Source organism: Gorilla gorilla, chromosome 12 (assembly GCF_029281585.2).
Source record: "Gorilla gorilla gorilla isolate KB3781 chromosome 12, NHGRI_mGorGor1-v2.1_pri, whole genome shotgun sequence".
Taxonomy (NCBI): Eukaryota; Metazoa; Chordata; class Mammalia; order Primates; family Hominidae; genus Gorilla; species Gorilla gorilla.
The window spans coordinates 107,135,766-107,159,251 of NC_073236.2; the positions used below are offsets into that span (position 1 = coordinate 107,135,766).

Genomic DNA, 23,486 nt, shown 5'->3' on the forward strand with positions numbered 1-23,486 from the left:
CTCTTGATTCCTCAGAACATAGTTGTATATGTTTGGGTACAGAAATCTCTATCTTCTAGTCCACTGCTATCACATAAAAGTATCATGCTAGTAGCCTCATTATATTTTCTACATTTCAAAAAGTCAAAGGAAGGTGGTCCACGCCTGTAATCCCTGCACTTTGGGAGGCTGAGGTGGGCAGATCACTTGAGGTCAGGAGTTCAAGACCAGCCTGGCCAAAATGGTAAAACCCTGTTTCTACTAAAGATACAAAAGAAATGAGCAGGCATGCGTCTGTAATCCCAGCTACTCGGGAGACTGAGGTGGGAGAATCACTTGAACCGGGAGGCGGAGGTTGCAGTGAGCCACAATCACGCCACTGCACTCTGGCCTGGGCTAAAAAATGAGACTCTGTCTCAAAAAAAAAAAAAAAAAGTAAAAGGAAGGGTGAAATTTATTTTAATAACATTTTATTTAACTCTACATATCCAATATGTGATTACTTCAATATATTATTACTATACAAAGTTATTGAGATATTTTATATCCACTTTTTCACACCAAGTCTTTGAAATTTGATGTGAATTCAACACAGCATGGATCAATTTCAACTAGTCACATTTCAAGTGTCCATTGTCACACATGGCTAGTGGCTACCATTATTAACACAGTTACACTATTTCTCTAAAACACTGACATAGGCCCTGGAATACCTTGCATCCTTCCCTTCTTTCTCCAATAAAAAACTAGCTCCTTTGGCTGAGACCCTCCCTTGAGCTTCTTTCATATATTATAGTTACTCCTGTTCCTCTCTTTACAATAACAACCAAAATAATTAGCTCTTAATGAGCATCTGCTATGTGTGCCAAGCACTGACACCATGAGCTTTCCATACATTACTCATGCGTTCCTCACACCCACCCTGCAAGGTGGTCAATCTCACTCTCCTAAGAGAGGCGACAAAGAGTCAGAGTCAGTCACAGACAGAGGAGAGGTTCGACACAGTCAGTGTGACTCCAAAGACTACGTCCTCTCTGCCTCTGACAACACCATTCTGCCTATACACAAGCCATGATTTATGGCAATACCATCCTTGTCACCAATAAAGAGAGAGGGGGAAACAGGGCAGTTAACATGTGCTGGGAAAACCCAAAAGATAATTATTTAAGAACCAGGAGCATATCTCTTCCCCCACAAACGCTCTCTTGATTGGGCTAGTCAGGTGGACAAAAGAAGACATAGAAAAATGGGTGGCCACAGGATGGGGCAAGAATGGAGGGAGATAATCACCTGATAGAGAGGCCCTGGTTGAGATTTCTGCAGAGCTTATTTCCAGGGCAAATCGTGAAGGCAAGCTGGCTGTAGGCAGGCAATAACCTTTAAAAGCTGACTGTCTAGAGTTTCTCTCTCAGGGAGCCAATAGAGAAACACAAAAGCAGGCCAACTGTTTATTTTGAATGTGATAATACCTGTACTTAACCAATGGCTTTAAATTATTTTAAAAATAATTCACAAAGAACTCAAAAGGTTGAGAGCATGGTTTCTCTGAATTTCCCTCACAAAGTCCCCTAGAGTGTGATAGAGGAGAAAGACGACTGGGATTCAAGTGGCTCTGAGTAACTGTTACGACCCTGGCTATGTCACTTAACCTATGAGTCTCAGTTCCCCAAGTGTGAAATAAGCAGGGGTGGACTAGGCTAAAATTCCTGAGTTCTTCAGACGCCCCAGATTCTGAAAACCCAGAGAGGACTGGGTTCGAAGGTACACAATTGCCATCTAGTGGCAAAATAAGGACATTGACAATAGAATGGAATATAGAAGCACTGCAACTTATAGGGTTATGTTCTGATAAATCCATCATAAATTGAAAATATTGTTAAGTCAAAAATGCATTAAATTCACTTGATCTTCTGAACCTAATAGCTTCACCTAGCATACCTTAAACATGCTCAGAACACTTACATTAGACTACAGGTGGAGAAAACCATCTAGCACAAAGCCGATTTTATTTTTTAAAAAGTGTGGAGTATCTCATGGAATTTATTGACTACTATACTGAAAGTTATCAACAGAATAGATGTATGGGTACTCTAAGCATAGTTTCTACTGAAAGTGTATCATTTTTGCACCATCATAAAGTCAAAAAGTTATTAAGTGGAACTATCGTAAGTCAGGGATTGTCCGGTATTTAGAATTAGCAGGTTTGAAGAACTGGAAGGGAATCAATTCAATTAGAGACCTTAGAAATCAGTTCAAAAGAGATCTAGAGGAAAATGATGCTTACAAAGGAAATAACTGGCTTAAAGCCACACAATGGTTCCTCAACCCAAGTGTGAAATATGTGTGCTGAAGACAGTGACTGTAATACTTATTAAACCTTAATAATTAAAATAAAAATTAAAGTTTGCTACCCTGAGGGCTAGCAAAGACTAAGCACCACTAGACAACTGGCATAGATAACTTTTATAATTAAAAAGTTAATTTTTACAAGGGTATTTAAGACACATCTGCAATGGGTACCACTTATGAACCTACTACTCAAACTCCCTTCCTCCTGAAAGTTTCCACATCATCGATAATCAGTATTCACACTTTTGGCTAATTTCCCTCATATGATCAACTGTTTTGAATTCTTCTGTCACATATAATAAAGGTTAATGTAGAATAATCTAATCCTAAAGCCATACCACACTCTCCACTCTTTCTGTACCCCTGCCTGATTTCTGTGACCCCAAACACAGATGAGTTGTTGAATGTGGTATCATTAAACAGGAAATGACCGAAGTGAAATCCAAGAGTGACGTCAATGGTGTCTGATAGTAGCTTTTCCTAAAGTGATGCTTGATGCTCATTTTTTTCCTAATGTGCACTGCCAACTCCTTCATAGCCAAGTTTCTCATTTACTAAATTCTAAGTTCTCCTTCCATGAGGAAATACAAATCTTAACCTACCAGCTTCCTGATCTCTCCAAAGGAATAATTTCTTCTATTTCAGTGTCTTCCCTTAAACTAAAGCATCAACTAAATTTTATACACACTTTTTCTTTTACTATAGGTTATTAATTACTGAATGCCCTTCTCTTAATTCTTGTCCTAGATTTGGTTACCACTGGTCTTTATATTTGCCTAGTCTTTTCAAATAATTCACAATGCAAAGTAACACAGGTGTTTATATGTCATCTGCATGTGAGATTCTCCTGTTAGATATATCTCCCTAATTTTAGGCTACAGATAATGGGGCAACAATGGTTTTTCTACACTGCAACAGGCAGAAAAGAAAAGAACGACTACGTAACATCTATTATTGTGAACTTACTATGGGCCAGGAAATATGTCAGACACCTAACATATATTGGCTCTAATTTTCTCAGCAGCAAATCCAGGTAGAGATTATAAACTCCATTATTTAAAAGCTCAGAAAAATGAAGAGATTTGCCTTTGTTATCTTCCTCGGGATTACCAGAATTCAGAATCAGGGCTATGGTAGCAAAGCTTTCGGCCTCCCCACTATGCATCAGTCACAGGTACAGCCCAGATGTTATCACAGTATTCACATTTCTTGGCAGTTATGCAAGTTACACCTTAAGACTTTCATTCTGTACTGCTTACCAATATTAGAAGGGAAAAATAAAAAGGAAAGAATGTCTTTTTTCTGTACATATTATTCACACATGTTCATCCTGTCCTCCCTATTGGAATGTGAGTCCCACCACAAATAACATAAGTTCAAAACAGAAACGATATAAATCCATTTCAAATAAAAATATTTTATCCTTTCAAAAGCTAAAATCAAAGCAAAAGTTAAATCAAGGAAGAGCAGCATGTACAAACCGCCAAGATGATTAAAATGTCAGAGTACTGTATCATAGAAGTCTGGTCTGACGTATAACAATGGCCTTGGAAAGGTCGGCTCAGTTAAATCCCTGGTCTCAAAGAGAGTCACTCCCTAACATGTGCTGGATGGTTCCCAAACATCAATCTTACAATCTCACTTTGCTTCTGATGAAAGCCCCGATGGCTCTTCATTAAAGGATGAAAAAAGTTCAAACCTGACAGCCTGGTATTCAGGGCTTTTTATAACTTGACCTCAACCAAATCTGCCATTACTTCCTAGCATACTATGATATCCTCGAGGGCAAAACTGTGAAGAGGTTAAGAGCAAGAGATCTGGAATCAGAAAGCTCAGGTTGAAATCCCAGCCCCATCCCTCATAAACTGTAAAATCTAGTGCAAATTACTTAACCCTCTATTTCTTCATTTATGAAAGTAGGGTAAAAACAATAAGTAACAGTGACTGCAGAGAATTAAAAATATATGGAAAATGCTTCTAGAACAGTACCTGGCACTGAGTAAATACTCAGCATTAGTTGCTATTCTCATTATTATAACTGAATAAAATATAAACCACCAAAACTGATAGTTACCAAGAAACTGCTCTCTGCAGGGTTGGTTTTTACATCCGCTAGTCTCCTTCCTTGAAACATATTTTCCCAATTTTTCCACCTATCCAAATCCCAACCATTCCTGGTAGTTCACACCAATATTCACTTCCATCAGGCTTTTTCTGACCATTCACATCCTTATTTACAAGGCCACCCAAAAGCATTGCCAGGCACCCAAAGCATGTTGCCTATTCACTGAATTCCTTGGCTACACACAATGCTATTCATGCCTCCTCTCTCCATTTAACCTATATAAACCCCTGGAGGGCAGGAGTCTGTGTCTTAACACAATTCTCCTGTATCCTCCTCAATACCTCAATGGTTTACAAAGAGTTCATACTTACATAAGAGCTTAGAATATAGATGCTTAATGAATAGAAATACCTATTATAATGTTAATGTTCTCATTTACCAGTCTCATTTTTAATACTATTCCTTATTTCCAAAGCTAATATCTTCATCTCTTCTCCTCATTCCACTCTCCCCTAGAATGATATTCCCTATTTATCTCCCCTCTCTCCTTACAATATTCAATCTCTCCTTTATCCACGAGAGTCTTTCATTTCTGCCTTCCTCCATGTAAAGGTCTCCAGTATCTTGAAATGTTTTACCTGACTTTTCTGCCCCTCTGAGTACAACACTCTACATTTGTCTCTCATCTCTCTGACATGCTCCTAAAAGGAACAGTCTATAGATTCTATCTCCATTTCTTCATCTATCACTCACCCTTTACTCTCCTGAATCTGTTTCTGAACGTCATCAGTGAGCTCCAAATCCAATGACCTCTTCATAGCCCTCTGCACTTTATCACTACATGTGACATAACTCGCTGACATTTGCTCTTGTTTTAGGTGCCATGAACCCCTTGCTGGCGTTTCCTTCTATCCCTCTGACCAAGACTCTGATGTACTTTGAGTCCTGTTTCACTGGTGCCATTTCTCCTATCTTCTTCCAACTTCAGGAGATGCCCAAAGCTCAGGACATTGCCTATTATTCTCTTCCAACACAGTTTTCTGTGAAGAACTCACTTTCATGGTTTCAAGTAACTTCCACAGAAAAGCCCCATCTGCATGCTCAGGCCTCACTGTTGGGCTTCACTAGGGCTTTTATCTCCAATAGACTAGCAACCATCTCTGCTACAATACAGCACCATCTCCTCATATTCAACATCCAAAACCACATCACCTTGCTGGCAAAAGATATTTTCCCTTCCTCCTAAATTCCCTATGGCTATCAATAGAGACATTTTCCTTTTTAATCAGAAAATTGAGAAAACTGGCCTCCTCTCTGATTCCAACGTCTCCCTCAATACTGCCAGCCCAATGTGTAAGTCCCAGAAAATTTCCTCTGTAATGAGGCTTCAGTCATTCTATCTTTTCCATGCTTACCACTCAAGCCACCGATAACTCACCCATGATATTCATTCCTTATTTAAACTTCCCATAATACCACTTTTGTCATATCACTTTTTAATTCAAAACCACAATAGGCTCCCACATCTACAGGGTTAGGTAATCTTGATACAGGGCATTTAAGGCCCTTTGGAAACTAGTTCTGTCCATTATCATTTCCTGGCAGAAACTCTCTGTTCTCTGTTGATAGGTTGACATAGCACAATTCATAACCACATCCATATCTGATATACAAGTACTTGATAATGCTTAGTTAGGCAACCACATAATGTAATGTACAAACTGCAACACTTTTGAAAGTGAACCAGAGCACTAAAGAAAATAATTTAAATTACACGGTTTAAATAAACATATTTATCAACCAACAAACTGTTGATCAATAAATTGGTTTTACTCCATCTGGGGACTTATAAGATGATTCTATTCAAAAATTATTTTCAAAAACAAAATTATTGAAAAATAAAACTACATTAAAGTAAAAAAATTTTAATGCTGATTATGTGAACATTAAAAAATAATAAAGGAGCATTAATCAAGCTGTACAATTATAATTTTGTACATTTCCATAATCTATTACAGAATTAAAATTAATTATTCTGAGTAGACATTCATATGCTTTAATCAGTGTTTTAGTCATATTTTATGCTAATACCATGTCATTGATATTTTACTAATGAATATATTTTTTCAATATGATCTTAGTATTTTTTATTTTTTCCTAAGATTACCTGCTACTTCAAAGTTGTTCTTTATTGTTAATTGTCAGATTCATTGTTTATACATTTAAAATTGTTGAAAGCTTTTATTGACTCTTTTCTAGGGGACACAATAATTTTAATTGAAAATATTATTTCGAAGTATACTGATGTACCTGGTAAGCTCAGAGCAACTTCTGCTAAATAGAACATATTTTTAATTCTAGCTTTGTTAGTATTAAAACTTATAAATATTCACTTAGTATCTTTTGGCTTCCATTTAGGGTACTTTTCTTCAACAAATATTTTTAACAAGACAAAATATATCAAATATGCTGTCTCTATTTATGATTTTTGTAATGTTTCACCAGATTTAGATGCTGCTAAATTACAGGCCTCTATTACAGTCTGTTCTAGTAAAGGATATAAATTTATTCAATTAAAATCAGAAACTCAATCAAAAGTTTCTTACAAATTATTACTGATGTTTTAAGTGCAATGGTATTACGGTTTTAAAAAATTCCCTATTTCTTAGAAAAATACACTCAAAATGTTTTTAAGGAAATGATTTGATGTATGGGATTTGCTTTAAAATGGTATGAAGCCAGGCATGGTGGCTGACGCCTATAATCCCAATACTTCGGAAGGTCAAGCGGGGCAGATTGCTTGAGGCCAGGAGTTCAAAACAAGCCTGAGTAACATAATGAAACTTTGTCTCTACAAAAAACACAAAAATTAGCCGGTCGTGGTGGTGCATGCCTATAGTACCAGCTTCTCAGGTGGCTGAGGCAGCAGGATTGCTTGAACCCGGGAGATGAAGGTTCCAGTGAGCAGAGATCGCACCACTGCACTCCAGCCTGAGTGACAGAGTGAGACCCTGTTGCAAAAATAAATAAATAAATAATAAAGCAATATGAGGTGAAGTAGGGAAATACAAGTAACACAAGATCAGCCATTTTTCCAACACTGTGTGCTTACTTCGTGTCTCTGTCACATTTTGGTAACTCTCACAATATTTCAAATCTTTTCATTTTTTTTTTTATTATACTTTAAGTTTTAGGGTACATGTGCACATTGTGCAGGTTAGTTACATATGTATACATGTGCCATGCTGGTGCGCTGCACCCACTAACTCGTCATCTAGCATTAGGTATATCTCCCGATGCTATCCCTCCCCCCTCCCCCCACAACAGTCCCCAGAGTGTGATATTCCCCTTCCTGTGACCATGTGTTCTCATTGTTCAATTCCCACCTATGAGTGAGAATATGCGGTGTTTGGTTTTTTGTTCTTGCGATAGTTTACTGAGAATGATGATTTCCAATTTCATCCATGTCCCTACAAAGGACATGAACTCATCATTTTTTATGGCTGCATAGTATTCCATGGTGTATATGTGCCACATTTTCTTAATCCAGTCTATCATTGTTGGACATTTGGGTTGGTTCCAAGTCTTTGCTATTGTGAATAATGCCGCAATAAACATACGTGTGCATGTGTCTTTATAGCAGCATGATTTATAGTCCTTTGGGTATATACCCAGTAATGGGATGGCTGGGTCAAATGGTATTTCCAGTTCTAGATCCCTTAGGAATCGCCACACTGACTTCCACAATGGTTGAACTAGTTTACAGTCCCACCAACAGTGTAAAAGTGTTCCTATTTCTCCACATCCTCTCCAGCACCTGTTGTTTCCTGACTTTTTAATGATTGCCATTCTAACTGGTGTGAGATGGTATCTCATTGTGGTTTTGATTTGCATTTCTCTGATGGCCAGTGATGATGAGCATTTTTTCATGTGTTTTTTGGCTGCATAAATGTCTTCTTTTGAGAAGTGTCTGTTCATGTCCTTCGCCCACTTTTTGATGGGGTTGTTTTTTTCTTGTAAATTTGTTTGAGTTCATTGTAGATTCTGGATATTAGTCCTTTGTCAGATGAGTGAACCCCCATTCACAATTGCTTCAAAGAGAATAAAATACCTAGGAATCCAACTTACAAGGGATGTGAAGGACCTCTTCAAGGAGAACTATAAACCACTGCTCAAGGAAATAAAAGAGGATACAAACAAATGGAAGAACATTCCATGCTCATGGGTAGGAAGAATCAATATCGTGAAAATGGCCATACTGCCCAAGGTCATTTACAGATTCAATGCCATCCCCATCAAGCTACCAATGACTTTCTTCACAGAATTGGAAAAAACTACTTTAAAGTTCATATGGAACCAAAAAAGAGCCCACATCGCCAAGTCAATCCTAAGCCAAAAGAACAAAGCTGGAGACATCACACTACCTGACTTCAAACTATACTACAAGGCTACAGTAACCAAAACAGCAGGGTACTGGTATCAAAACAGAGATATAGATCAATGGAACAGAACAGAGACCTCAGAAACAACGCCGCATATCTACAACTATCTGATCTTTGACAAACCTGAGAAAAACAAGCAATGGGGAAAGGATTCCCTATTTAATAAACGGTGCTGGGAAAACTGGCTAGCCATATGTAGAAAGCTGAAACTGGATCCCTTCCTTATACCTTATACAAAAATCAATTCAAGATGGATTAAAGACTTAAACGTTAGACCTAAAACCATAAAAACCCTAGAAGAAAACCTAGGCATTACTATTCAGGACATAGGCATGGGCAAGGACTTCATGTCTAAAACACCAAAAGCAATGGCAACAAAAGACAAAATTGACAAATGGGATCTAATTAAACTAAAGAGCTTCTGCACAGCAAAAGAAACTACCATCAGAGTGAACAGGCAACCTACAAAATGGGAGAAAATTTTCACAACCTACTCATCTGACAAAGGGCTAATATCTAGAATCTTTTCATTATTATTACATTTGTTATGGTGATCTGCAAACAGTAATCTTTGATGCTACTATTGCAATTGTTTGGGGGCACCACAAACTGCACACATACAGGACAGTGAACTTAAATGATAAATGCTGTGTATGTTCTGACTGTTCCACTGACCAGCTACTCTCCTATCTTCTCCCTCTCCTCAGGCCTCCCGTTTCCCTAAGACACAACAATATTGAAATTAGACAATTAATAACCCTACAGTGCCTCTCAGTGTTCAAGTAAAAGGAAGAGTCACACATACCCTACTTTAAATCAAAAGCTAGAAATGATTAGGGACTGTGGATCACAGAAGAACTAGAAGCGAGGCCTCTGAATGTCCTTACCAAAAAGAAATGATAAATGTATCAGGTGATCATCATGCTAAATACCCTGATTTGATCATAATACAACATATACCTGTATTGAAACAGAAAATTGTACTCCATAAATATGTATAATTACAATGTATCAACTGAAAAGAAAGCTAGAAATGATTAAGTTTAGTGAGAAAGGCATGTCGAAAGCTGAGATAGGCCGAAAGCTGGGCCTCCTGTATCAAACTGTTAACCAAGTTATGAATGCAAAGGAAAAGCTCTTGAAGGAAATTAAAAGTGCTCCTCCAGGGAATACACAAGTGATAAGAAAGCGAAATGGCCTTATTGCTGATACGGAGAAAGTCTGAGTGGTCTAGATAGATCAAACCAGCCATAACATTCTCTTTAGTCAAAGCCTAATTCAGAGCTAGGCCCTAACTCTCTTCAATTCTGTGAAGGCTGAGAAAGGTGGAGAAGCTGCAGAAGAAAGTTTGAATCTAGTAGAGACGGTTCATGAGGTTTAAGGAAAGAAGCCATCCCCATAACATAAAAGTGCACAATGAAACAGCAAGTACTGATGGAGAAACTGCAGCAAGTTATCCAGAAGATCTGACTAAGACCATTGATGAAGATGGCTACACTAACCAGATTTTCTAGGAAGACAAAACAACCTTCTTTTAGAAGAAGATGTCATCTAGGACTTTCATAGCTAGAGAGAAGTCAATGCCTGACTTCAAAGGACAGGCTGACTCTCCTATTAGGGGCTAATACACCTGGTGACTTTAGGCTGAAGCCAATGCTCATTCACCACCCGAAAATCCCACAGCCCTAAAGAATTAGGCTAAACCTACTCTGCCTGAGGACTGTAAGTGGAACAATGAAGCCCAGAAGACAATACTTCTGTTTACAGCATGGTTTACTGAATATTTCAAGGCCGTTGTGGAGACTTACTCCTTAAAAAAAAAAAAAAAGATTCCTTTCAAAACATTACTGATCATTGACATAGCACCTGGTCACACAAGAGCTCTGATGAAGATGTACAAGGAGATTAATGTTTTCATGCTTGCTAACACAACAACCACTCTGCAGCCCATGGAACAAGGAGTAATTTAGACTTTCAAGTTTTATTATTTGAGAAATACATTTCATAAGGGTATATAGCCGCCATACATAGTGATTCCTCTGATGGATCTGGGCAAAGCAAATTGAAAATCTTCTGGAAAGGATTCACCATTCTAATGTTCAGCAGTAAGAACATTTCTGATTCATGGGAGGAAGTCAAAACATCAACATTAATAGGAGTTTGGAAGAAGCTGATTCCAACTTTCATGGATGACTTTTAAGGGTTCGAGATTTCAGTGGAGGCAGTCACTACACGTGTGGCAGAAATACAGAACTATAATTAGAAGGGAGCCTGAAGATGTGGTTCAATTGCCATAATCTCATGATAAAACTTGAAGAAATGAGAAGTTGCCTCTTATGCATGAATAAAGAAAGTGGTTTCTTGAGATGGAATTTGTTCCTCGTGAAGATGTTGTAAACATTGTTGAAATCACAAGGATTTAGAATATTACATAAACTTGATTGATAAAGTAGCAGCAGGGTTAGAGAAGACTGACTCCAATTTTGAAAGAAGTTCTGCTGTGGCTAAAGAGCTATCAAACACCATTGTACACTACAGAGAAATCTGGCATGAAAGGAAGAGTCCATCTATGCAGCAAACTTCACTGTTGCCTTATTTTAAGGAATTGCCACAGCTACTCCAGCCTTTAGTAACCATCACACTGATCAGTCAGCAGCCATTAACACTGAGACAAGACCTTCCACCAGCAAAAAGATGATAACTCACTGAAGGCTCAGACAATCATTAGCATTTTTTTTTGGTAATAAAGTAGGTTTAAATTAAGGTATTTATGATTTTTGGTTTTTTTTTAGACATAATAGTATTGCGCACTTGATAGACTACAGCATAAACTCAACCTTTATGTGCCTGGGAAACCAAAAAATTCGCATGACTTGCTTTATTACAATATTCGCTTTACTGCGGTGGCCTGGAACTGGATCTACAGTATCTCTGTGGTATGCTTGTACATATACTGTCCACAGTATCATATAATATCACAAAGGTGAGTGACTGGTTGACTGAGGAGGAGGTTAAGGAAAATAAATTTTTAAAAAGGTAGAAGAGACTGACAAAAGTAAAGGAAAACTGTATGTGTGTTAAGTGGGAGATGGAGAAACTGACAGGACATAATATTTCTCTTTTTCAGTGCTAAACACACTAGTTTGATAGCTGAGTAATTTCTTTGGTTTTTACGTTTTTGCATAAAAGTAGAGTGTTAACAGGAATAATAACTACCTAAGAATAGGAATAAAAATGTATATTTTAATTCTAGCTTCTGCCTGGGAAATTGTGCCTGGGAGATTTGGTCAGATTTCCCTCCCATTTTCTTCAGCTTTCACTATCCCGCAAACCTCAGAAGTCTAAGGTTGAATTTAAGTAGTTTCAGAAGTCACTTGCAAAAATGAAACAAGTGGGTATAAGTGAACAATAGCTAGCAATCTCCAAAGCGTAAATATAAGTGGTACATGTCTTTTGGTTCTCTAATGAATGCACCATAGACAATGTATTTAGTTTTGCATCCCATCCCTGTTATAAGACCAAACCCCTCTATTTCGTATAGGAGCTCTCATTTTCTAAACTTGAGCTCTCACTCACTTTATAGAAGTTCTTTGTTTTTATTTAAGCTCTCACTTTAAAATGCGCTTAAATCTAAAAGATGGACAATAGCCTTTTTCCCCCTAACCCTTTCCAGATACAACTACTCTTATACCAATTTGACTTTAGAAAGTTATTAAGAGGTGCAGAAGCCATTCAAATACCACTTTGGTTTGCCTAAATTTTGTTATTTAACCTAATTCTTTGGATATGTCTAAAAAAGAGGATAGAATGTTTTTAAATTCCATTTTTCTATTTTCCCTTTATTGCAGGTCTTAAAGGAGACAACATAGCATATAGGCGTTCTCCCTCCAGACAGTTCAAACTTGGTTCTCAATTAAAATGAGTCTATAGTGTTCAAGTTTGCATCTTGTAGTAGTTCTGTACAATTATAGCATCCAATGCCTGCATATTTTGGGATGGTTTACCGACCGCCTGAATTGGATCCATATGAGAAGCTCCAAAATATTTTCACATAACATCTGTTTATACTGTGACTCTGCTTTGAGCAATTGTCATTTCTTTGTCTACGTAAATAATTAATTCTAAATTATATAATGAGACCAGCAAGCCCTGTCAAGTTCTCCCCTGTGACTTCCCTCACTTCATCCCTTCCTTCCTATTGCCCCTCCCACACTGAGAATTGCCATGGCTAAAAACTAGGCTATTGGGCTGACCGCGGTGGCTCACGCCTGTAATCCCAGAACTTTGGGAGGCCGAGGCGGGCGGATCACAAGGTCAGGAGTTCAAGACCAGCCTGACCAATATGGCGAAACCCCGTTTCTACTAAAAACACAAAAATTAGCTGGGCATGGTGGCATGTGCCTGTAATCCCAGCTACTTGGAAGGCTGAGGCAGGAGAACCGCCTGAACCTGGGAAGCAGAGGTTGCAGTGAGCTGAGAAGCTGAGATCGCACCACTGTACTCCAGCCTGGGTGACAGAGCGAGACTCCGTCTCAAAAAACAAAACAAAACAAAAACCCAAAAAACTAAACTATTGCTACAGTCTCTTAACTCAGCCTCCATCTAGAATCTCCTACAGCCAGTGTTGCCAAAACAATATTCCTGAATTACCTCTTTACACACCATATTCCTTCATTTAAAACAAAGCTCCAAAGAAATCAACCCTTTAATGGCTATCTGTCAAATAAAAAACCCAACAGTTTAGCCTCACATTGAAGACGTTTCACAGCCTGGCTCCAGTCTAGGTTTCGCACTGTAACTTCCCTACTTCCTTCTACCCTAAAAAACTAACCTCTTCACCAAACCTCTGTTCCCCCAACACACACACACACACCCACACACTGCTCTCTGTGTTTCTAGAGCTTTGCTCATACTCTTCACCTGCCTAGAATGCCCCCACCACTGCACTTCCTTTGCCTATTCTAGTCCTACCTGTCTTTCAAAGCCGACTCCAACATCCTCTCTTCACTGTCTACCAAAAGTAGAAATGTTCTCTTTGGCCGCTATATAACTGGTGCTTTACATGTAAATTGCTAGGTATTTCTTTGTTGCATCATATTGTTAGCTAGTTCTGTCTGTGTTTGCTTCACTAGATTGCCATGGTACAAATGGGACTATCTGCTGACCTGCTACTATGTCTTCATTCTTTGGCTCAGTGCTATGTGCAGGGCAGACAATTAGTATATATTTGACTGAAAAAAAGTAGTTGAAGATACTATTTATTCACCCATTTAACGAATATTTATTGAATATCTGATAAGTACAAGGAACTTTTATAGGCCTTGCATTCTAGTGAAGACAAAACAGAACTTTTTTTAAAAAGTAAGCTATACATAAGTGCTATGGAAAAAAATAAAGCAGGGAAGGAAAATTAGGAGTATAAGGTAGGGGTATGATTTTAAATAGAATGATCATGGAAGGCCCCTCTGAGAAAGTGACCTTCGAGCAGACTTGAATGAAATATCTGGAAGAAGGACATTCCAGGCAGAGAAAGAGCAAGAGGAAGACCCTGAGGCAGGAATGTGCCTGGCATATTCAGAGAACAAGGAGGGCAACGTGGGGTGAGAAAAGGGGAGAACTGGAGGAAGGAGGAAGAAGTGCCGGGAGCTAGATACTGGGGAAAGTCTTGAGAGCCATTAAGAGACTGGGTATTACCATATCTGACCTGAGTTAGAAAGATAAATGTGGATGTCCTTTGAGAATAGGCAGAGGGGCAAGGAGAAAGGCAGGAAGACCAATAAGGAGGTAACGTAATTAATCAGGTGCAAGACAATGGGGATTTGGACCAGGATGACAGGAGGTGGTAAGAAGCAGTCTGATTCTGGACATATTTTGAAGGCAGATCTGCTAGGACTTGCTGATCGATTAGATGTGGGGTATAAGGGTAAGAGGAATTAAGCATGACTCCAAGGTTGGATGGGGTTGCTATTTATAGGGATGAGGATAAGGATAAGCTTGGGAGGAAGAGGGATTAGGAATGGGGAGAACACTTCAGATACTGGAAATGTTAGGTTGGAGTGAGGAATGGGGAGATCGGGTAAGCAGTTAAGTACTGGCGTCGAGTTCAGGGGAGAAAACAGGAGTGAAAATAAAATCTGGGAAGTTGTCAGTGTATAGTTGGAACTTAAAGCTCCAGCACTAGATGAAATCAAGGAAGTAAGTGCAGACAAAGACAAGGTCCAAGGACTAAGCCTTTAAGGCACCCCTAGGAACCAGCAAGGGAGCCTGAGAAGGAGCTGCCAGCGAGGCAGAAGGAAAAGGATAATGCTAATGTGTTAAGAACAGACTGTGCGCTGCAGAGAACAATTCATGTCTGTGAGGCACCTGGCACTGATTTAACTGAGATTGTGGCAGGCTAAGCAAGGGAACTCACTTACCCCACTCATAAGGCAACTGCAGTTAGGGTAAACTTTAGGCAGAAGCTTCCAAGATATGCAAGGATATGATACAGTTTTTCAGAAAAGTAAAATTTTAAAAACAATATTGAGTGAGTTCTCCCTTCTACCAAAAACCAAAAACTAACCCCTCCCCCCCCCAAAAAAATAGAGTGATAATCAAGTTAGAGGAGGGTTTCTCAACCATGGCACTAGCGACATGACAGGCCAGATCATTTTTATTGTAGGGGGCTGTGCTGTGTATTATGGGATGTTTAGCAGCATCCCTGGTCTCTACCCACTAGATGTCAGTAGCATATCCCCACACATCCCCATTGTCAAAACCAAAAATGACTACATAAGTTGCCAAATGTCCTCTGGGGGACAAAATCATCCCCACTGACTTAGAGCAAACTGTCAACAAAAACCAATTCCTTAGTATACTCTAAGCATCCTTGCTGTCAAATACACCCATTAGTTTCTGCTGATATTCTGTACTTACACCTGTCCTACTCTCTTCTCCAGGCTTTTTACCTGATTTGGAAAGTTCTAATTATATTCACCATCCAGAGTTCGGAAAGTAAGCAATTAGCTCAATCCATCATAAAAAAATGCACTTCTGATTTTTTTTCAATGTAAAACGCATTCCCTCAGTTATCCAGTTCAAAAATGACAATTTCTGCACACCCATGTTCACAGCAGCACTACTCACAATAGTCAAGAGGTGGAAGTAAGCCGAGTATCCATCAACAGATGAATGGGTAAACAAAAGGAAGTATGTACATAGAATGGAATATTATTCAGCCTTAAAAAGGCAGGAGGTTCTGACACATGCTACAACATGAAGGAACCTTCAGGACATTATGCTAAGTGAAATAAGTCAGTCACAAAAGGACACATATTGTATGATTCCACTTTTACAAGTTACCTAGTAAAAATCATAAGACAGTTACCCAGTTAAAATCATAAGACAGAAAGTAAATGGTGGTTGCAGGTGCCAGGATGGGGAACGAAGGGGAAACAGAGAGTTGTTTAATGAGTATAGAGTTTGGTTTTACAGGATGAAAAAGTTCTGGAGATTGGTTGCCCAACAATGGGAATGTACTTAACACTATTGAACTGTACTTTCATTTAATTTTATTTATTTTTTTCAGAGATGAGGTCTCACTATGTTGCCCAGGCTGGTTTCAAACTCCTGAGCTCAAGTAATCCCTCGGCCTCCCAAAGTGCTGGGATTATAGATGTAAGCCACCATGCCTGGCCCCGAACTGTACTTTTAAAAATGGTTAAGATGGTAATTTTTCTATGTTTTTTACCACAATTAAAGAAAAAAAGACAGTGTAGGCTCTGGAATCAGACCATCTGGATTCGAATACTAGCAAAATGCTTAATGAATTACCTGGCTCATAGTAAGTGCTTGGTGAACATTAGTCACTAATTATAAGTTAGTATTTTAACTGGTGATTACAGCAAATCAGTGTGCATGTTTTTCAACAGCAATGATTGACAGTTATATGTGCCTTTGATTGGTGAAATGGGAAGGCAGTTATAAATAAAGTTTGGTAGAAAAAATGACCATTTCTAATAATAAGACATTCTGATAACTGAATATTATTAAGTACAAAATAAGGTTAATCTCTTTTCCCTCAAAATTAGGTCCACTCCTATGGATTTATCATGTCACTTAGTTTAAAGATCCAGACCCTTTTGCATTATTTTTTTCAAACCTTTAAAAACTTTTAAACATTTAAATTTATTTGTGTGTATATAAATACATGTTTTTCTTAAAATGATCAAGAATCCATTCTATATGCTATCCTATTAAATAAAGGTTTTTCTTTCATTACTGATTTCAGCAAATACTTGCAAAGTCCTATGCTGTCTGCAATTCTGGCTCTTGTTCATTTTCTTCCTAACGTATCTGCTCAAAATTGTACCTAATTTTAATAGTTGTATGTCAGTTAAGGACAGATAAGGGAAAAAAATAACAAAATGAAACAGAAAGTTAAAGTAATAGAAAGTGAATTAAAAAAAACCTATCCACTTTTTGCAACAAGCAAGTTTGCAACAAGCAAAAAGTCTATTAGAGACTAAGTTCTTAGCTGTCAAAAACAAACTCACCAGTTATCAGGTTAGAAAATGGGTACTCATTCTGTAAGATCAAATCCAAAGAACAGCACAAGCGCTGAGAGCAGCAGGGGGTTATGAGTTGTCTAACCTGCATGGGATTAATCTTAACCGAGCGTTCAAAGCACTCTACACACTCTTGAAACTCCTTGTTCCGAAGATGAAGGAGGGCTTTGGAGCGCTGCGCACGAGCACTGCGGTACCGGGACAACTCCCAGGCCTTGTCATAGCAAGAATGGTCTCCGAGGACATCTCCAAGCAAGCAGTATAAACTAGGCGTTTCTTTTTTCTCCAGCTCTTGTCTAAGGATTTCTTCTGCCTAGAAACAACAGAAATAATGAAATTGCTTAAGAGTGATTAACTGCTATTTTTTTTTTAGCACATATACATCTTTAATCTCACATAATCCAAATTTTTATTTTCAACGTTTGGGATTTCTTATTTCACCCATCAAGGACACAGGTTGAGTAAGAGGACCGATACAAAATAAATACAGGCATACCTCAGAGATATTGCGGGTTTGGTCCCAGACCACTGCAATAAAGTGAATACTGCAATAAAGCAAGTCACAAAGTTTTTGATTTCTAGCACACATAAAAGTTGTTTTTCGCCGGACGTGGTGGCTCACACCTGGAATCCCAGCACTTTGGGAAGCTGAGGTGGGTGGACTGCCTGAGGTCAGGAGTTCAAGACCAGCCTGGCCAATATGGTGAAACCCCGTCTCTACTAAAAATACAAAAATTAGCCGGGCGTGGTGGCAGGTGCCTGCCTGTAATCCCAACTTCTTGGGTGGGAGGCTGAGGCAGGAGAAATCACTTGAACCCAGGAGGCGGAGGTTGCAGTGAGCCAAGACTGAGTCATTGCACTCCAGCCTGGACAACAAGAGTGAAACTCTGACTCAAAAAAAAAAAAAAGTTGTTTTTACACTATACTGTAGTCTATTAAGTATGCAATAGCATTTTGTCTAAAAAAAAATGTGCACAGCTTAATTGCTACAAAATGCTAACACAGAGATATGAAGTAAGCACATGTGGTTGGAAAAATGGTGCTGACAGACTTGTTTGACACAGGGTTGTCACAAACCTTCCATCTGTAAAAGGCGCAGTATCTGTGAGGTGCTATAAAGTGAAGTGTAATAAAAAGAGGTATGTCTCTAAGGTGCAAGTAAAAGAAAGGAACAAGGAATAAAAGGGGAACACTGCTTCACTGGCCCTCTGGGGTCCTCAAGGAAAGGCACCGAAGAGAGGTTTACTTAATGATATCAGGTGGACTCACTACCTGCTCCAGGTGTCGCCACTGTGACCATTTTTTAGAGCAGTACCTTTCATTCACCTCTACCCAAAGGCAATGAAAAGCATGTTTTTCCTTTTTCAAAACGGTATGGTTGGGGAGCCTGGGATCACTGTGGAATTTATAAAGGAGGGGTTTTTAGCAATGTCTATTAAATTGTATATAAATTTACATACAACTTAATAGGCATTGCTTAAAACCTACCTCTTAATCAAACTACATCCTACTTCACAGATAAAACTTGCTCATACTAGACCTACCTGATTCCAGACAGCCCATTCACTTTAGAAATTAAAAATCATGCTCAATACATTGCACAGACTTCGGCATTATTCTCATATGTCCACAGTTTGGAGCTACCTCATCACTCAGGCTAATTGTGTACTTGTTGCCACCACTCCTCAACTTCCTCCCACCGCCATGTCCACCATCCGATTTCTGATAAACTTCAACATAGAGCGAGAAGCACAGTAGTAGCTCTACTTTGCATCCTCACACACACGCCTTCACGTAAACAGCAGTGGTGCTGCCAAGGACGCTAGGATAGCCATTGTCAAAATGGATGTACATACCCAGGAAAGCCATCCTTTAGCAGCTAAAATGAGACTTTAAAGCCCCTAACATACATCAGTTGGCAATCCGAAAGTCTGTATATTTGATTTTCTTTAGGTTGGGCATACACTCCTTAAGCAGTCTAATTTTTGTGAACTCTTTTAAAAGAAGACTATACTTCTAAAAGTGTCTTTGGATGTTGGCTCCTCTGCATTCTGATATAGTTCAGGTTGTGTATGCTTTTAGACCTAATCTGAAAGTGAAACTGGAATTTATAAAACAGTTTCTAAGAAAAAATACTTTTAAGTCCCAGTCAAAATAAACATAAAGTTTTAGAATATAATCCATGTAATTCCTCTCTTCAAACATCAATACAATAGCTATTAAAGTATCTAACTATAACTCTAGTCACCTATAAAGAGATGTATTCAACCACAAACTGTAGCCGCAGCAGAATTTTTGCTGAAATCATCTCACTGCGTGATTGAAGGCATTTCTCTTGACAGCCCCATACTGACGGTATGGTACCCACGTCACCCCAGAAATTCTGGAGGCCAATTCACCTAATAAATTCCTTTCTGCTTTAGCCAGTTACAGTGTACTGTAGTGGTCTGTAATTAAACAATGACCATTATAGTAACTGGGTATAGAAATGATTTCAGGCAATGTACTCCTGGGGCAAATGGAAATGTGTGATTGGTATCTGATCTGGTTGGGTTTGAAGACAGAAAGGCTGCAGTGATCATAAGAGGGTTAAACACTGGTAGTCCATGATATCCCATGATGAAAGAATCACTTAAGTTATCATGTGTAGTAACAGAACTAAGACACTTACCTAATGCACGGCTTTGTGTATTGAGTGATAGATTATGAGGGAATACAACAACTGTGAGGTAAGTTGGCTGTTTCCAAGTTCACTAGACAGCTCAAAGAAAGCAAACAACACTCAGTATTTTAAATCCCCCAGGTCAGAGAACCAGGGAATTTCTATGATTATCTAAAAGAATTTATTTTTCCCTGTAGCTACCAACCTGGTAAAAGCCAAAATCAAAGGTAGGTAGATACTGCTCCTATAGGATAGCTGAATTAGAATGTAGAATGAATTCAGTTTTATTAGTTCTTTTATTTTTTATTTATTTTTATTTTTTATTTTATTTTTATTTTTGAGATGGAGTCTTGCTTCTGTCGCCCAGGCTGGAGTGCAGTGGCATGATCTGCTCACTGCAACCTCCACCTCCCAGGTTCAAGCGATTCTCCAGCCTCAGCCTCCCGAGTAGCTGGGATTACAGGCATGTACCACCATGCCCAGCTAATTTTTGTATTTTTTAGTAGAGAGAGAGTTTCACCATGTTGGCCAGGCTGGTCTCGAACTCCTGACCACAAGTGATCTGCTCACCTCGACCTCTCAGAGTGTGTCAGAGTGCTGGGATTACAGGTGTGAGCCACCGTGCCCGGCCCAGTTTCACTAGTTCTATGTGAATGTTAGAGCATTTGGGCTCCACACGGTGGCTCAAGCCTGTAATCCCAACACTTTGGGAGACCAGTGTGGGCGGATCACTTGAAGCCAGGAGTTTGAGACCAGCCTGGCCACCATAGTGAAACCCCATGTCTACTAAAGGTATAAAAATATGGGCGCGGTGGCACACGCCTGTAATCCCAGCTACTCAGGAGGCTGAGGCAGGAGAATCACTTGAGCCTGGGAGGCAGAGTGGGAGGCGGAGGTTGCACTGACCTGTGATCAAGCCACTACACTCCAGCCTGGGTGACAGAGAGAGACTCTGTCTCCAAAAAAAAAAAAAAAAAGGCATTTGATTGGATTAATCGAGTATGCTTTAGTCTCCCATTTATTTTCTCTATTGGCTTTTAGTTATATATCATTTTATATTCTTTAGCGATTGCTCTGGGTGGGCTTGGGACTATGGTAAAAGTGACACTATGCGACTTTCAAAGCTGGAGCATAACAGGCCAGTCAGCCTCTGTGTGGTTCTCTTGGAATCCTCGCTTGGAGTCCTGAGCTGCCAGGTAAGTAGTCCTACTCCCTGTAGTCATCATGCTGTGAAGAAGCCCAAGCTAATTCATGTGGAGAAATCCCACTGACAGGCCCTGAGATTAGATGAAGAGAGTTGCCTAGCCAGTCCCCCAGTGTCTGAGACCCACCACCATCTGATTGCAACTACGTGAGTGATGCCAGACCACTGCTCAGTCAAACCCTTCCTAAATTCCTGTTCTACAGAAACCATGAGAGGGAAACAAATGATTGCTGTTGTTTTAAGCCACTAAGTTTTGAGTAGGTTTGTTACACAGCAATAGGAACTGCAACCATTGTTTAAAGAAAGAGGGTAAGTCTAGTACCAGTTACTTCATCCTGGCCAGGAGCAGAAGAGGGCACTGATTATGAAAGAGCAGGATCCAAGAATTTAAATGGAGACATTTGGGAGGATTTAAATAACAGAAGTTCTCCAAATCTACTAAGTTTCCTATACCAGCAGAGTATATCTGATAAGACTAGCGCTACTTTGCTTAAAGACACCATAATGACTGTACCCTTCCATCCCTCATTGCCTTCAGACATAAAAATAAACCAACATGCAAAAAGAACAGCTGATTTTGTTAATTTACAGGGGAAAACCTTGGGACCACATGGTAAAAGAGATTCTAACCATGCTAGACCAGAGAGAAAAAGGATCATAATTTAAACTGGGCTGAATTAAGATATTCATCAGAAATTTTTGATTCGCAGTGCTAACTCAAGCAGCTGGGGATGGTTCTAAATTATTTGCTCAACTGCTTGACTAAAATCTGGACTCAAATGTGGCCAAAACTAAACAAAGTTAAGATGCCAGAAATTCCTTTGTGTAATGTACAGGAAGGCATCCAATAACTTAGAACAAAAAGGCTGTTGTTAATTTATCACTTGCAACCTGCTCATCTACCCCTAACTATGTCCCCAACAGGGCCCAGAGGATATTCCTTTTACATTTTAAATGGGAGAACCAGCATTTTTGAAAAGTGCTATGGTAGATGTTCTGTGTAAGCTGGGGAAAAGCTTAGAGGTCCTTTTGTTGAAATGGGCTTCCTGATTTTAACGGGGGTGGTTAGAACCCAGGGTGGGAGAGACTTGCTGATAGCACTGAACCTGGAAGCATGATGAGCATAGTTATTTGCAATCAGCATGGCCAGAGTGATAATCAGATATTTAGGTCAGACTAGCATAGATCTTAAGTAGTGACTGACTGATCCTGAAACTTCAGTTCCAAACTAGATGGGCAGCTGATGAAGTTCAAACTTGATATGTATAACATTAAAGAAAAAAATTTCTAGGTTTGGAGACCAGATGCCTGACCTGAGTCTCCATGCTAAGACATTGTCTCTCACCCAGTTCCTATCTTGGAATCACTTCAAAGACTCACAGCCTTTTAGATAAAAATAAACAAGAAACCAATACCATTCAGGAAGGACTCTGGAATAACATAACAAGGATATATCATAGCTCTTCCCTAGTATTTTCCAAAGAAGTAAACACAAATATTTGCCACATAATTGTATCCTGGGGAAATAGAAATACCCCATCTTCTTAGGGTTACCTCTTTAATGTTAACCCTTTGGCACTCAAAACATCATCACAATGAGTGGTTGGGTTAATGAAAGTCTGTCCATCCCATGGTAGGCCCAGTAATCTGGGCCTGAATCTATCTAGTGGTGATTTCTCTAGTTTCCTTCTCTTCCCTTCACTGTGAGTGTACAGTGAATTAGATACATTGAGCAACCAGCAGATCCTCTACTAAGTGCTACTACAGTATAAAGGGCCAAGCAAAAGCCCCTGAAGCATACATACTCTTCTCATTAAAAGAGTAAACTCAAAGCAACACTACATATCTAGTAAACCAGAGGTTGGTGTCATTATCAAAAACTTGTGTGTATGTGTGTGCATGTGTGTGTGTGTGTGTGTGTGTGTGTGTGTGTGTGGTTTAACCTACCCATTTAAACTGAGCAGAACAAAAATGGGTCCTGGAAAATGTCATGGATTATGATAAACTTAACATAGTGGTGGCTCTGATTACAGCTACTGTTCTGGACATGATCTCTTTGCTGGAATAAATCATTACATGGGAAGCAGGGTACTGATACAGCAAATGTGCTTTTCTCTACACAATAACCAGACAACACCAGATATAGCAGCCTTTTACCAGCACAGAGAGAAGTACGCTTGTCCTATCTTGCCTCAGAACCACATGGACTTTATGATATAATTTAATCTGCAGTGACCTT

At 39.1% G+C, this 23,486-nt stretch overlaps 1 protein-coding gene across 1 annotated transcript in view; it reads right to left on the bottom strand.

Annotated features, from left to right (window-relative positions):
• Positions 1-23,486, bottom strand: part of TTC27 (tetratricopeptide repeat domain 27) — a 194,919-nt gene that overhangs the window by 46,471 nt on the left and 124,962 nt on the right. Inside the window, exon 13 of the mRNA XM_004029080.3 lies at positions 17,467-17,694. Coding sequence (XP_004029129.3) covers positions 17,467-17,694 — 228 coding nt within the window. The remainder of the gene's footprint in view (positions 1-17,466; positions 17,695-23,486) is intronic.